Below are 14,941 nucleotides of genomic sequence, written 5' to 3' on the forward strand. Positions count from 1 at the left end.
TACCATTTAAAACATGAATCCACTGAAATGAGTAAGAGTCTAGGAATCCACAGTCTCACCACATCTCACAAAGTCTGATAAGTCAAAATGGATGCTTAAAACCTCCGTCTTTATTGGCGTGTGATGACAAAAAGTCTTGACAAAATGTTATGTGACAGAGTTGTGAATAAGTCATGGATAATATCTCCAGACTCAGCCTCTTCGTCTTCACCTTTATTTAATCAGTAAGGTTAACTGGTAATAGCCAGCACTGTTATGATGATGGTTGATTTTGAAGGGTAACGCCATCAGCGAACAATGGCAGCTAATAAACTGTTACTTTGATGAGTGTATTCTTTTTTCATTTAACATCAAATTTATACAGCAGCACCAGCTCTATTTCAGGAGCCGGCTATTAGAGGGTAGTTACTACATGTTAGATTATATCATTTACTCAGAGAAGATGAGGAGCAGAGAATGAGTCACCTCCATCAATTAATGCAAGATATGAGTCGATGAGGAGTATGGGGGGGGGGGGGGGGGGGGTATTTGTTCAATCTCTCTGAGTCACAAGGTGATGATTTGATATTTCTTTAAGGTGCTTCCCCCCTCCCACACTCCCCTTTTTTTATGAACATGGTGATCAAGAGCTGTTTCTTACGTATGTAATTATTTCTTTATTGATTCAACAGCATCTCCGAGAACGGCTTTTCATGAAATATATCCGTGTAGTGTTAACTCGTCTCAATTGCAATCATGAAGGAAAATCGTTACAAGAAAGTTCCCCCCAGGGGAATGTGGAAAATGGTGTGTTGGTGTGAGTGCCCAAGTATGTTTGTGGAGGAGTGGCTGTGCAAATGTTTGTACAATTGTGTGTGTGCTCGCTTGCTGTAGTGTTTGCAGAACATCCCTCCACACTGACACTTACTCTTGTTGCAACAAGGAGGTAGTTGATCTCATGTACAGGCAGTGATTGATGGCTCTTTTAACTTTCTCTCCCCTACCCCATCCCTCCTATCTTCTTTTTTTCTTCTCTTTATAGGCTGTGAGGACGGGGGAGGAAGATGAGACCTCCCAGCCCTCTCCTGATCCTGCTGTACGTCACCCTATCCAAGAGTGTAAAGGTGGTCTCAAAGAGGGGCTCAGGTATTTTACACTCTTTTTCTGAAGCATGCGCTTGCAATGCCATTTGCTTACGTATGCTATTGACTTTTTAAATGTCTGATAATGCACTGCATTGTCTTCTTTTAAGATTATAGCAACCATGTCCAAGTCAGTGATCCGCACAGTTGTTGATGCTTGTTGATATTATTTTTGCAACATAAAAAATACTGTGCATTAAAGTATGAGATTTAAATGGTGGCTAAAAAAAAACAAAAAAAAACACGCCATGATGATATTGCATTCCCCTGTTATTCTGAAAGCCTTACTTCATGATTCTATTGGCTTTTTGTGCAAAAGCAAAACAGAAGTGTGAGAGTGTTTCCGTTCAGGCTTAAGAAATATTGCTCAGGAGGATGATTGACAGGTAATTGCAGAGGATGTTACTTTTTCCACAACAGAAGGGCTGTTAAGCAATTTAGCAATGAGAGCAGCTATTTTTTTCACTTGTGCTTTGGAGGGATGAGCATGTTACTTAATGGAAAGATATACAGCGCACCTCTCAGGAATTCACTAGACCTGCCTTATTTTAGAGAGTGACAGCTCCCAAATGATCCAGTTGCTCAGTGACCGGTTCACCAAGGGTTAATGTGAAAGTAATTTTAGTTCTAAATGCCAGCAAATTGAACATCAATGCTTAACAAATGCAAAGGTCAAAAAGGAAAAATAGTGACCAAATAGAGTGTAGAAACTCCTCATGGCACAAAGACACACAAAGCAATTAATCATTCAGTACATTTCCATGCACACGTGAATAAAGCTACAATGATAGCTCAGCTAGGTCATTTCATCAGGGTGCATCCGGACCAGCACTTTGTAATCAAATCTTCATTCATTAGCTCAGAAAGTCCAGTTGTTTGGTGAGGTGTGAATGTGTAATCAAATTCTGATTTGGTTCTGTTCAAAAGGGCAATCTCTGGTCACTGGTCTTAGTTCACTTCAAGGAAATAAATGCAGAAAAAGTGCCACGAACCCATGTGAGAGAATCAGGTTTCCCTGCCCAATAGATTAGCAAACTTTCTTGGATTTTTGTTTTGTCTTTTCCTTCAGTGGTTCTTGGTACAGCACCGCCTGAGGTGAGGAGGGGAGAACGTCATTCAAATGGTTGGGTTTGTTTGATGCATGCAACACAAACTGTTGGATATTGCAACCTCTATATGAACCAAGTCCCCAATTGTAGAAAAGCTAGAGGACTGATTTGGTGTCAAAATGACATTAAACTGCTCTACTTGTCCCTATACAGAAGGTTTTTTTTTTTAATGCAGACAAACGAATTTTAAAACAAGCTGCCAGTCCAAGGAAAAACAGTCTTTTTAATCACATTTGTATTTCAAGCCAGTATATTTTATTAAATACGTATTGTTATGTTTTTCATAATTACATTAAAATCTATGCTTGTCATTATTTAGTTGGTAAAATTCCTCGCTTGCACTCACAAAACTGCTCACAGAACAGGTTGTGTCCCTTTTACAAGCCTTTTTGGATGCAATGAATTCTTCTTTGATTATTTAAGATTGGCCTTCAGCAAAAGAGGTGATTATCCACTGGAAAATATTCTTACAAGAAAGACACAGACACAATGGCTCAAGGGTTGTGGAAAGAAACAGCACTATTCATTAAAATGCGAGACAAAAATCCATTCACTTACTAAAATTTAACTAACAACATTGTGATTGACAGCTTTACCAAAAACCTGGAGCACTAAGATTCATACTTGTGTTTTCATTGAATATGTCATTGTAGGGGCTTGCTGTCATTGTGAACTGGCTAGTCTCCAAAATGTTAGCCAGACAGAATGGCATAAGCCAGCTTCTGTAGCTCTGTAGCTTTTTTTTTTTTTTTCTCTGAATGTAGAGGCTTATTTCTCCCCAGGCATTTTGTTCTTAGCACTGAAAATAATTTCTCAGCATTGACTAACAGTTTACAGTAATCTAAAGGGCTTCAAATTAGCAAAACTTTAAACTGGCTGTCTGCTGTCAGCTTACAGTTTGCTGCCGTTTACACATTTGTCAGCTCTGTTGACAGATGTGTTATTTCAAGTCTCATAAGTGTCTGTAAACCTTGTTTTTTCTTAAATAGGAGGTTGCAGTTACTGTGATGGTTTGTGAATAGTTATTTTAAGGTTTCCGATTTGTTACACATCTGTCATCTATGTTTGAAAAAAGTATGAAAATATTTATTGAAAAAATATGACTTTGGTATGTTGGCATCTACTTTGAGGGCTACTATCTAAACAATCAGTAACTTTTCTTTCATTCATTGTGTTTAGGTTTTTTTTTGTGTTTTGACAACTAACACAATGACAACAGGGAGCGAATGATTAAAAAAGCTAGTGTTTTTTATGGAATAAGGGCATGCTGTTTAAATGAAAGTCTCATGACATTTCAGATTATTTTACCTAGTAGTACATTTACACTTACTCATTAGCCAGATAAGGACTTAGCTTTGTTTTTTTATAGATGTTAATTTAACTGTCTTGTTGTATAAATGTAGCTTTTTTTTAAAAAATCTTTTTATCTATGTATGAATGAGTTGTGTTTAACTTTTCAAGCTTTAGCCCCTAAACCACATTGTTGTTGGGAACATATGAATTATAACCTAGAAAATTATACTGTCTACTTTTTGTAGTGTAAACAAGGCACAAGTGGAAACTACTGACTGCTGACAGACCCGGAACCTTTGTTGTGCCCCATGGGGCTGTTTTGAAGCTCAATAAAGCTTAATTCATGTGTTTCCGAACAAATACCTGCAGTTTAAGAACTGTCATTTTTTTGTCTGAGGCAGTCCAGATGGGAGGGGAGTTAAGCTAATAGCAATTCTTCTGTAGCCTCTAGCTGCTAATTAACTTAACATCTAAGCTATGAGTTGTGGCTACAATTGTGGCACAGTTGTAGCTGTGCCAACAACTGCAAACCCCAGAGTAGCAAACTATCAAAAACATGATAGCATTTCAAGAAAATGTTATATCTAAAATAGTTTCACATCAAAAAGATTATGTTCTCAATATTTCGTCACCGAGTGCATGTCCGCTGCAGCATTTCATGTCCAATGCATCCTGCAGCTAATCAGCAAAGTCCGACAGGAGTTGTGTCAGACTTGTTGGACAGCTTATTGCTGGGCATTACATTTGAAAAGTGTAAAAATATGGTGCTTTATAGTTTTATATAGTTTTCCAGGCGTTAACATAATTTCTGGAAGCTACTCCTTTTGGATCAGACCGAAACACTTTTAAGTCAAACCCGATCAGTGGATACACTGACCAGCTGCTGTGCATGCTGGTGTCGCAGCTTGAACGCAGCATTTGTTTAAACAGCTGGAGAAATGATGGGGCAAATTCAATTCATCTTCTGGATATGTGTTATAGATCATTCTGCGAGATTAAAAATCTTATTTGTTTTTGAAGATGTGCGTTTTTCTTTCAAATATCAAACTCATTCTGGTTCAGGCGCCACATGCGGCACAATTTGTTGTAAATTGGGCCAAACCAGTAAAATAATAATCTATAAAAAGAAAAAATCTTCAAATTGTTCTTTGGTTTTCTGTTAAAAAAAACAGCTTATTAAGATGTTTTCTCTGAATTAACTAACAATCCTTTCACAAAACTTATGGTTTATCTGAAATTCCTTAAAAAGTGAAGTGCCATTTTAACATCCATTTGCATATAATTACATCACAATCAAGTATTAAAATAGAATAACTTATCCAAGCCTTGTAAATATTTATTATTTAAATATAAAAAATACAACCTCCTGCAGATAAAGTGACATAGTTGCTTTAAAAATGTGCTGTTAATGTTTTTAAGTCTTTTTCACATGTACAAAATCCATCCTGGGGGCCAGATGGCAGTCTGTGACAAGATGTTTTGGGCCATTTTGCACATTTATATTGTTGTCTTAAAGTAAGTCAAAATAGCTGTTTGTTGCCAGTGATTATTGGTACAAGCTGACTTAAAAAATAACATTTTATTGTAAAGACTTCTGCTTTACAATCCTTTAGCTAGCTTTTCCAGCTCCCTTGAGCTTTGTTGCTGCTCCGCCTCCTTTGCTGCAGTAGTTGAAGCAAAGAGGTCAAGCTCAGTCTGATTGCTGAGACTTTAAACAGTAACAAAAAAAATGCTGCTTAAACTGCCCCTTAAAGTTGTTATCATCTAGAAAAGATTAGATAATTTATAGATGCTTGATTTTGCCCCATAAGAGGTTTCAGGCAATCATTTCACATATAATTAGTTAAACCAAAGAGCTAAATCAGCCTTATAACGTTGCTCAGGCCCATAAGAATACTTATAAAAGATCAGTGGCATATAATTGATGATCATTTCTATGGTCTGAACGTCTAATGCATAAGTCTCACTATATCATAGCATGATTATTTGTCTGTAGTTATAAACCACTTTGCTTTATCATTCACGAGCCGAATATAGTAACAGATTGAGATTAATTTAATAAAATATATTTTCAATAACCAAAACTAACATGTATTTATTCCAATACATTTGTGACATTAGCTATTTGTTAGAGTTGCACCATTATAATGAAGTAATATAGTGAATGCATGTGAGAAAAGCGCACATACATGTGGTTACTTGAGCAGACATTGTGACAGTATGTTCTGCACATATGCACACACATGGTTATAGTTTTGTTTATGCGCTTTGCTCCAACCAGGATTTCCACACAGATAAGAGTCACTGCAGCACATCAGATGAATCAGGTGGATTTGTGTGGTTCCTTTAGTCAAAGAGTGCCAAGAGAAAAGTCAATATTACCTCCTGAGCATGGGTCAGAGGTGATGTGCAATGGATATTTCGTAGAAATACACAATGAAACAACGATGTGGTCTGCTGCAGGACTACTATAAATGCAGTCACGTATTTATAAAAGTGAATAATTGAGCCATAACATGAGAAAAAAAGGTTTTACCTCAAACTTTGTTGAGCATTACTTTAAGCTTCCATAATATCAAAAAATGCTATAATATGCTTTTTTTTTTTTTTATTAAGCCTCTCTGTGTGCTATATTGTCGCAAAACAATAAAAATAACAAAAAATACCCTAAATAAGTCAATTCATAACCATAATCTCTATAAAGACAGGGTCTGTTTGTTGTGATACCACAGCCATCCAATGGTCACCATGACGATCCATACACGCTTTGAACTTCTTTGCCAGTTTTTTTTTTTTAAATTATTTTATAGGTTAACCTTTCAAAAAGACAACACAAATGTAACCAAATTTCATCTCTCTGACACTTGTTTTTAGACTCTATCTCAAGCTTACATACATCCTAAACCAATCTTTGACCAAATGAGAAAAATGGCTGTGCTCAAAAGGGAAAAAAACAAACAAACAAAAAAAAACATAATTTCCACATTTCCACCTTTGGGTTTTCTAATAACAGATCAAATCATTTTGGTTTTAGGTGTATGAGGTCAGCGCCAGGCAGGTCAACCTCTTCCTCTATGTCAACAGATGCAGCAACACAAACTCTCTGTGCTGTGTGCAAGTCAGCATAAAAAGTTTTAGAAATGTATGTACTTTGCCTCGCCATCCTGTAAGGTCAGTATGTTCAGATGTTTGAACTGCTGAGCATCCTCCGTCTTTCATCCACGTGTTGTCAATATTCTCTGCCTCCACAGAGGTAGGTTGGAGTGTGCGTGTGTGCGTTGTGTGTGTGTTTCTATGGTAACACAATATTGTATCTCAACTCTGAGTCACTTCCACTTTCCATTTACCATTATCATTTTTTTATTCACACTATTTAAAGAAGTTTAGTTTTTGGGATTAAGTTGTGCTCATTTCATTAATCTCAATTGATTGTCCAGATTTTTCATAGGTCTACTTTCCCAGAATGGATTACCACTTCATCACACATGTCATGTTTTTAACACTATGATGCATCACGTCCACTAGAGTGGTGACCTATTCTATTCTATTCTATTCTATTTTATTCTATTCTATTCTATTCTAGCCTTTCCTCTAAGAATAATTGGCTTCATGATTAAGACAAATATTTATTGATCTTTTTACGAGATCTCTATCTAATCTGGACCAGTGCAAGTGATAAAAAAGTAAGAGTAAAAAAAGAGAAAATTGCAGAAAAAATGTAGAAAAATTGCTGAAAGTACTTTAAACTTTTATTTTAAGTTTGCTTCGATAAAAGCAATAAAACTGAAATATTTATACCCATCACAGAGTTTATAAAGACTGTCCAAAGTTTTTTTTTCAATTGATTCAGTCTTTGTGATGTTCAATTGCCCACTTTTCATCAAGGTAATAGCAAGTGTATGCACTTGGGTTTGTTCTTCTGAGCTGAGGGTTATGTCTACAGTATGTAGATAAGCCCTGTGAATATTTTTAGGCCTTTGCTCAAAAATCGGTGAAGAAATGAATATATCTCTGAAAACTTAAAAGTCTCTAAAAATGTTTGGAGTCAAAGGCGAGGGAGATGGTTAAGACATGTGAGTATCAGGTGCAGGGGGTTGCTGTGTTTTACTGTTTTTGGAGGAATAAAATAAAAGATATAAAAGCAGTAACCACAAATGAAAATATTTTCAGGTTCATGTAAAAAAAAGAAAAAGGAAAAAAATAATATGATTGCTCTGAGTGCATATTTGGAAGGATGTAGCCGTAGCTCTAAATCTCTATCAAACCATGGCGTAAAATGTGCATGTTATCTCTGGAAAGGTGAAGCAGAACAAAATTAGAGAGATTTTTCTACCAGCCCTGGCAAGGTCTCCAAAATGGCCATTTTGTTGTCAATTTGTTCTCAGTTTTTTGACATCCAGTTTTAGAAAGTTAATTTAGCCAGAATTCTCTTAACAATACTATAGAATGTAGAGAACAGATCAGTCCTGCAGGTTCTACATGTTATTTGCAACACATCTGGTTCAAATTAGTGGATCATTAACAAGCTTGGACAGAATTTTATAACCACACGTTTCATATCCATTTTATCTGAATGATGTGTGTTGCAGCAGGGAAACAGATAAAACCTGCAGGACCAGAGTTAGGGGATTCCTGTCTTAATAGAAGTGGTTTAAGGCAATTATTTAATTTGCTGTTGACTGAAAATAGATGTTTAGTCATTAAGCTAAAATCAAAGAAATCAGCATTTTGCTTTAGGCCCATTAGAAAAAGATCAATGCCATTTAATTGGAAATTAAATATGCACTCTGAATTTTAAGTGTATAAATTTTAGCTTACAATGCCTGTCATAGTGGGTTTTCTGTTCAATAGTCAGAATACAGTAACACCATGTAGAGCATATGATGGCTCCATTTCCACTGTATTTCCACTGTATTTTCAACCATGCAGACATCCTTAACATTAAATTGCTTGCATGCATGTGACTCACTGTATAATTAGATTTGTGTCATTACAATTTAAACAGCATGCACGGGTGTAGAGATATATGCAGTCATTCTGAAGCAGCGTGCCTGTGTGTCCTTTTCTCCATGCCTGCACACTCATACTCACTAGTGTATATGTGGTGCTGTGCTTTAGTCCATTGAGAATTTTCACAAAGATCCACACAGATCAGAGCCAGGACAGCCCATCAGATCAATCGAGCCGGTCCTTCGGGGTCCTTCTGTCAAATATCAGTAGCAGTAAAGTCAATATTGTCCTGTGACTGTGGGTCAAAAGTCGCAGATGGTCACTGTCATTTTGCTATATGATAGCATTTTTTAAGTGTTTGTGATTTTTTGGAGATTCTTGCAGAAGTTGGATAAATCAGACATGCTCATATAAAACAGTCTGGAATATGGACGGTCACGTTAAGTCTCTTCTCTGTGAGTCAGTTGCGTGCACTGACATGCAAATCCATTTTGTCGTCATGTGTGCATTTACATATGACCATGTATTTGTGGTCTATGTATGTTTAATTTCTATTTGAGAACATTTTAAATTTAAAGAAAGAAATTAAATTTAAAGAAACTCTGAAATGGAAGTTTAAAAGGCTGCTTTTAATGGAGATGTTTGAGGGGAATTCACAAACCCTGAAAAAGAACAATGTTTTTTGACATCCCTGAATCTTTCTTTTCTTTCTTTTAAAGATGGCTTTGCTTCTTTTTTTCTTTTATCACATCCTTACCTTAGTCTCTGACAAACCGAAGAGGACAGGGGTTAGGCATCAGTGTTTAAGATAAAAACGTGTGGTAAATTAGATTAATTGGCCCCTGGTGGGTAATTGTTTTCTGGTTCAAAGATTTGGGAAATGGTGAAGAACTCTCATGACTGCTGTAACATTAGCTTCAAATGATCACCTCAGGCTTCTTATATGGACTCAGGTCTGAGTGAGTTCTTGGTAGTTAGTTTTTTGGGCCCAAATCAGGAATTTCAACACAATGTGGGTAGAGGAAGGGAAAGTTAGAAAGAAAGGTTTGGCCCTTTGCTTGGATTACTCATCTAATGATTTGTTTTTGGGGCATTGTGTTTCAGAAGGGGATATCCTATTGTTTCACTATGACTGGAGCGAGAGTGGGGAATTTGACTCCACAACCTTATATAGCTGCGGGTAGAGGATTAACTATGAGGGTTTGATTAGCCCTCAAGGGACACTGGTAGAAGCAACTCTACAATTGATTTTCTCTCCCTATGTCTGGGTGGCATTCCCAGTGTTGTAACACTCAAAAATCCTATAATTGTTCAATGTGGAATGTGCTTGGTCCTGTATTACCCAGACTAATGAGTTTCCCAAAGGTGTGAAGGCTGCATGTCTCTCCTTTTCTCTCATTCTTCGTGCCACGCTTGGTGCTGCTCATACTTTTAATGACCAGTAAAGCTCCGCAGAATGAGATAGTACTTGGGATGGGCTATTGTTGTTGGTTTGTGCACACAGATGAGTGAACACATATATGAGCTGTTTGTGTTTGACCCACATCTTGGCGTGCGTATGCTCTTCTGCTGCAAATGAGGGATTTTACTCCAGGCGCTCTGTGTGATTGTGCAGTGGACTGACCACGGTCAGGCAGACGCCACTTGAGATTCACTCCCAGGGACCGTGAGCAGTTCTCTGACAGAAAGAAGCTGTCAGGGTCCATCTATCAGACTCCAGTTGTCCAAGTGGTCCCCACACACGACAATACAGAATAGACTGGGTGATCATAATTAATACGCATACTGTTTTAATATTGTTAAAAAGATTGTTGGACTTCTTCAGGTATATTTAAAAGGTTGTATTTTATAATAAATTAGGGTCTGAGGATAGTAATCTATTTCCATTTTTGCTGAATTCAAGATTTTAGCTGCTTAACACACAACATATGATTTACCTCTTCATAATGCCCCATAGATTTCCAGTAGCAGGCAGATGTGAACAGCAGTTGGATCAATCAAGCATACACACTCTGTTTTTATAAAACTGTGCTGTTGGAACAGTATGAAGTAAGATCTGGTATGTTTTTTGCTAAAATAATCTCAGACGTTTGGAAAAGAGACATCACCTTGGTGGTAGAAAAAGTCCAATATGTTGCCACAGAAATGGTCATTTCACATATGTAGAAGTTGCAGATACCATGGAGGCCGATGATTCCCAACCACATCATGGAGTCTCACTTTTGTAGTTCATTGAAAATTGTCCGCAGTTATCCATCTCTGGATCATCAAACCCATCCATCCATTTTCTATGCCTACCATTTTTCCCAAATCCTTCTCCCAAAACCCTGTGTTTCTGAAACTGGTTTTTATGCAATGTCTTCCCCTTGTGTGATACAGGTGCAGGTTACATTTGCAGATGCAGCAGCAGACTGTGTTGAGAGAAAGGCTTTCCTGAGAGCATGTGGTTATACAGATCAGAGTTGCATGATGATTTCTGCTGCAGTGCTGCTTGAGGGATTGAAATGCACTTGCATCGAACAATTTCAAGGTTTGGCATTTACACTCTGAAATTTAACTCAACTCACTGAGTTTTATTTACACTATTATGTTTTGAAATTTGTAAAATTACTCAAATGAATAAATTACTGATTCAAAGTTTTGTTGCATTTAAAAAAAAACATCCACCTTCTCATTGCATGCAGTTTGTAAGTTAAAACTGTCCCATGCAAAGATAATAAAGCCTTTCTTTTGCAGGGTGAAAACATGGTTCTGCAGCCACAACTTTCACTAATAATCATATTTACGACTTGTTAAATGGTTAAATGTGTTTTTCCATACTTTTTATGATAGAGAGGGAACCCAGTCTTCCATTCAAGTTTAGTTAAGTTTTTACAAACAGTCTCAGTGAAGGCAGTAAAAGCTAATGAAATAGTTTTTCACACTTTTCCAAATGGAAAACAACGCAGTGGTTTATACCCTGGCTTTATGACCAAAGCTGAGTTTCTGTCTCGTGGTGAAGCAGATCTGAAACTTTTAAGATGTTGCTTCATTAAAGAAAAACTTACCATCATCATTTCTATTCCCTGATTTGGAATTGAAACAAATGAGGTTACATATCAGTCAGTGGTGATATAGGTAATGTCACACATGACTCTGATGAACAGAGAAATACAGACAGAAAACGTAATGACAAAAAAATGTCGCTTTGGCTGTATGCAATAGAAAGTGGATTACTCATCAGAAAAGATGATCGTCTGCCTGTCTGCTTTTTTCAGGTCTGCAATTAGTGTCCATTTTGTTGTTTTGAATTTAGACTTTGTCCTGTCTTTTGTCCATATGGAGACACCTGTCAAAGCTGCTTTCTCCACTGGACCGCATCAAAGTTTCAGCAGGCAGGGATCAATCCAGAAAATAACAACTGTGGGATATTGAAGACGAAGTGGTTGTGGTTGAAGCTAGCCGGTCAACCAAATAAACCTGTTTAGATTCACACTTTGGGCACACAATAGTCTCCTCAGGCTTGTGTAACACACTTACTCTCATCCAAAGCAGCATACTCCTTCCAGTTGCACACTTTTTGGGATTAAGCTGTATTTTTAAACTGACATCAAGAGATGCCACTGCATTTGTAGGAATCTGGGAAGACCAGAGGCAAGTATTAGCTGAGGTTTGACTTGACTGTGAGTAGTTGGTTTGAACTTTGTGGGATATGAAATTAAACCTGGTGATATGGTCAAAAATTAAGGGAAACATCAGCTTGAACCAAAGGCAGCAGATGGAAGATCTTGTTCAGACATGAAACATGTATCACCTGTTCCTGCTGGTTGTGGGGGTGTAATGATGTGGAGGACATTTTCTGTCGCACTTTAAGGCCCTCAGGACCAACTTAGCATCGTTTAAACTTCAAACAGTAGATGCACAACATTACATGCAGCTGACAAATCTGCAGCAAATATCACGTCAATATGGATCAAAATCTCTGAGCATTTTTTCCAAAACTTTGTTGAGCCTACGACATAAAAAATAGGGCAGTTCAGAACAGAAGTGTGGGGTCTAACCAGGTAATATCATCATCATCATTTGTTTTAAACACATCTATGGAAACTAGATGTGCCATGTAATAAAACAACTGGCGAGTAAATGTGAACGAATGAAGAATAAGTTAATACATTGTGGCATTGGATAGTAAATGTGGGCTGTGTGGTCAAAATACGTTGGGTTTGCCACAACTTCCTATTCCTGAGGAAAGCTGTATTGAAAATGTTGGATATTATTTGTATAAAGGTCTGCAGCACTGCTTCACAGAGTTTAGAGAGAATTTAAATTATACAAACAGTTGAACGGTCAACACAAACAAAAATAAGAAAAAACATAATTATTTGTTGTGTCAATGATAATTCTTGGAGAGATAGTTGGAAATGGGCCCAATCATAACAGATTATAACTTTACCAAAACCCAAAAGTAGAACTGGCCTGGATAACTGCAATCAGTTTATTTCACACACCCTTGGAGAAAATCCATGAGCTTGAGGTGAGAAATCCCATCTGATTCAGTTTTAAAGTAACAGAGGTGTTCTCAGTGGTTCACTGCACACTGAGGAGGAATAGACCATCTTTCACTGTGGAATTTAATGATGTCTTAGTTCGATCAGGTGTCCCAGTAAACCATGACAGTAAACCGGGATTAACAAAAGCAGGACCTTCCCTGAGTGGAATTCATTCATCGGTAGCAGACATGTGCTTTACCTACTGTGACAAGTTGAATTACCTGCCAAGACAGAGGTCTGTCTATACTGTGAGTACTGTGCACTGCAAGTCCACCAACCATTACCTCCTGGTCAAAGGAAGGATGTAGTGCATTGTCATAAGCAGAGCTTTCACGTTGCTGTGGGTGTTGTCTGTTGCCTCTTCCTAACTGTAGACAATAACCCTCTTTATGAACTACTCACAGCTGCAACTACGCATCATCGCCACCGCTGCTGTCCTACACAGACACAAAAAATAAAACGTTGTATGAATGCTGTGTCCATTTATCCACTCCAAAAGTCATAAGAGAGCCAGACAATACACATCACTAAACACATCCAAGGCCCGCTGACCAGTCTGTTAGCTGAAATAATGGCTTTTAAACACAGCCTGCAGGGATGAGTGAACATGCTGCAGTGGAAAACAACCCTCTGCACTCAGCTCAAATAAAAGAGGATGGAAGCCCCTCTGTGTCTTACAGCTAACCCAGTGAAGGCACATGTCACGCATCTATTATTCCAAGTTTCTGGAGGTTATTTAGTTGGTTTTAAAGTGATTACTGACTCTGCATTCAATGTACAATATTGTCAAAAGTTAAACAATTGCAAAGTTTTCCTTGTTTGCCTTAGCTGAAAATGTTCAGTTACCTGAAGACCTACATATTCTTATACAATGCAGTCCTGTTTCCACATCTTGCAAGCAATTACTTAGGCCAAAAATACTTATAAGGAGGCAGGAGGGAATGGTAATAGTCACTAATCATGCACTTTTTCCAGATTATTCCGCAGGAGATCAGCAGTTATATTTGAGATTCCTTAGTCTTTAACAGCAGTCCCACCTGTGAATGGCTACCCAGCCAGCATATGCATGTGGGGGCCTTTAGGGTTGCATGTGTATTGCAGATAAGTGTCTAACATGGATTTGTTTGCAGTTTCCATTTTGGCCTACGCTGTGTTTGCCTGTATGGGTTTCAAGTTGATTCTGACTGGGTTTCAGCTGGGGGCCCAATTTGGGGCCCATTTACTCAGCGTACATGGGTTTTTAAGTTTGTCCTGTTTATGCCCATGCCCACTTAATGCACCTCTTTCCCTTATGGGACTCGCCCACATTGGCTTAACATATGAGACCCGTGTGACTGAAGCCACATGGAAGCAGCAAATTTTACCCAGTTCGAGCCCATTCCCAACCCATACCCACATAGCCCAAATTTAATCCTTAAAGACAAAGACAAACAGGCTTACATATGGAGCCTACATGGGTCTTGTGCAATTGAACAAGTTGGGCCAAAGCTAAAACCCAGTTAGAGCAAACTTCAAAACCATATGGGCAAACACAGGTGGGATCACCATGGAAACTGCAGACAACCCCACTTGGGACTCTTATCTGCAGCCCAAATTGAACTCTCATGGGCCCCACACAGACATGCCGGCTAGGTAGGGTCACATTAATGTGCATGTTTAAGACTGCATGGTCAGACAGTTCCAAAAATATACATAGTACCATTTTTCCATTTCTTATTTCCCATCATGTCACATAAATGCTGTTCTCAAGAAAGAAGAAGTCTAGAGAAACGTTATCATCTCACATTTTTCAAGCATTGGTTGTAAAACTACTACTGGACTGAGGAGAAAGGCTTTTTGAGGTTCTATAGCACATAGTTTAAAATGTAGTAGTGCTACAATAAAACAATTATGAAATGTTAAGGTTTGAATTATCCATTTAAAATGGCTTGTGTGTTTT

The 14,941-nt window shown here is 37.8% G+C and overlaps 1 protein-coding gene across 1 annotated transcript in view; it reads left to right on the forward strand.

Annotated features, from left to right (window-relative positions):
- Positions 1-1,043: 1,043 nt before the first annotated feature.
- The window catches only part of il1rapl1a (interleukin 1 receptor accessory protein-like 1a), a gene marked incomplete at both ends in the record, with an annotated part of 175,019 nt that continues 161,121 nt past the window's right edge, over positions 1,044-14,941 (forward strand). Inside the window, one exon of the mRNA XM_079254164.1 lies at positions 1,044-1,125. Within this exon, the coding sequence (XP_079110290.1) occupies positions 1,044-1,125 (82 nt within the window). The remainder of the gene's footprint in view (positions 1,126-14,941) is intronic.

This window comes from Telmatherina bonti (genome assembly GCF_933228915.1).
Source record: "Telmatherina bonti genome assembly, chromosome: 15".
In the NCBI taxonomy this organism is placed as follows: Eukaryota; Metazoa; Chordata; class Actinopteri; order Atheriniformes; family Telmatherinidae; genus Telmatherina; species Telmatherina bonti.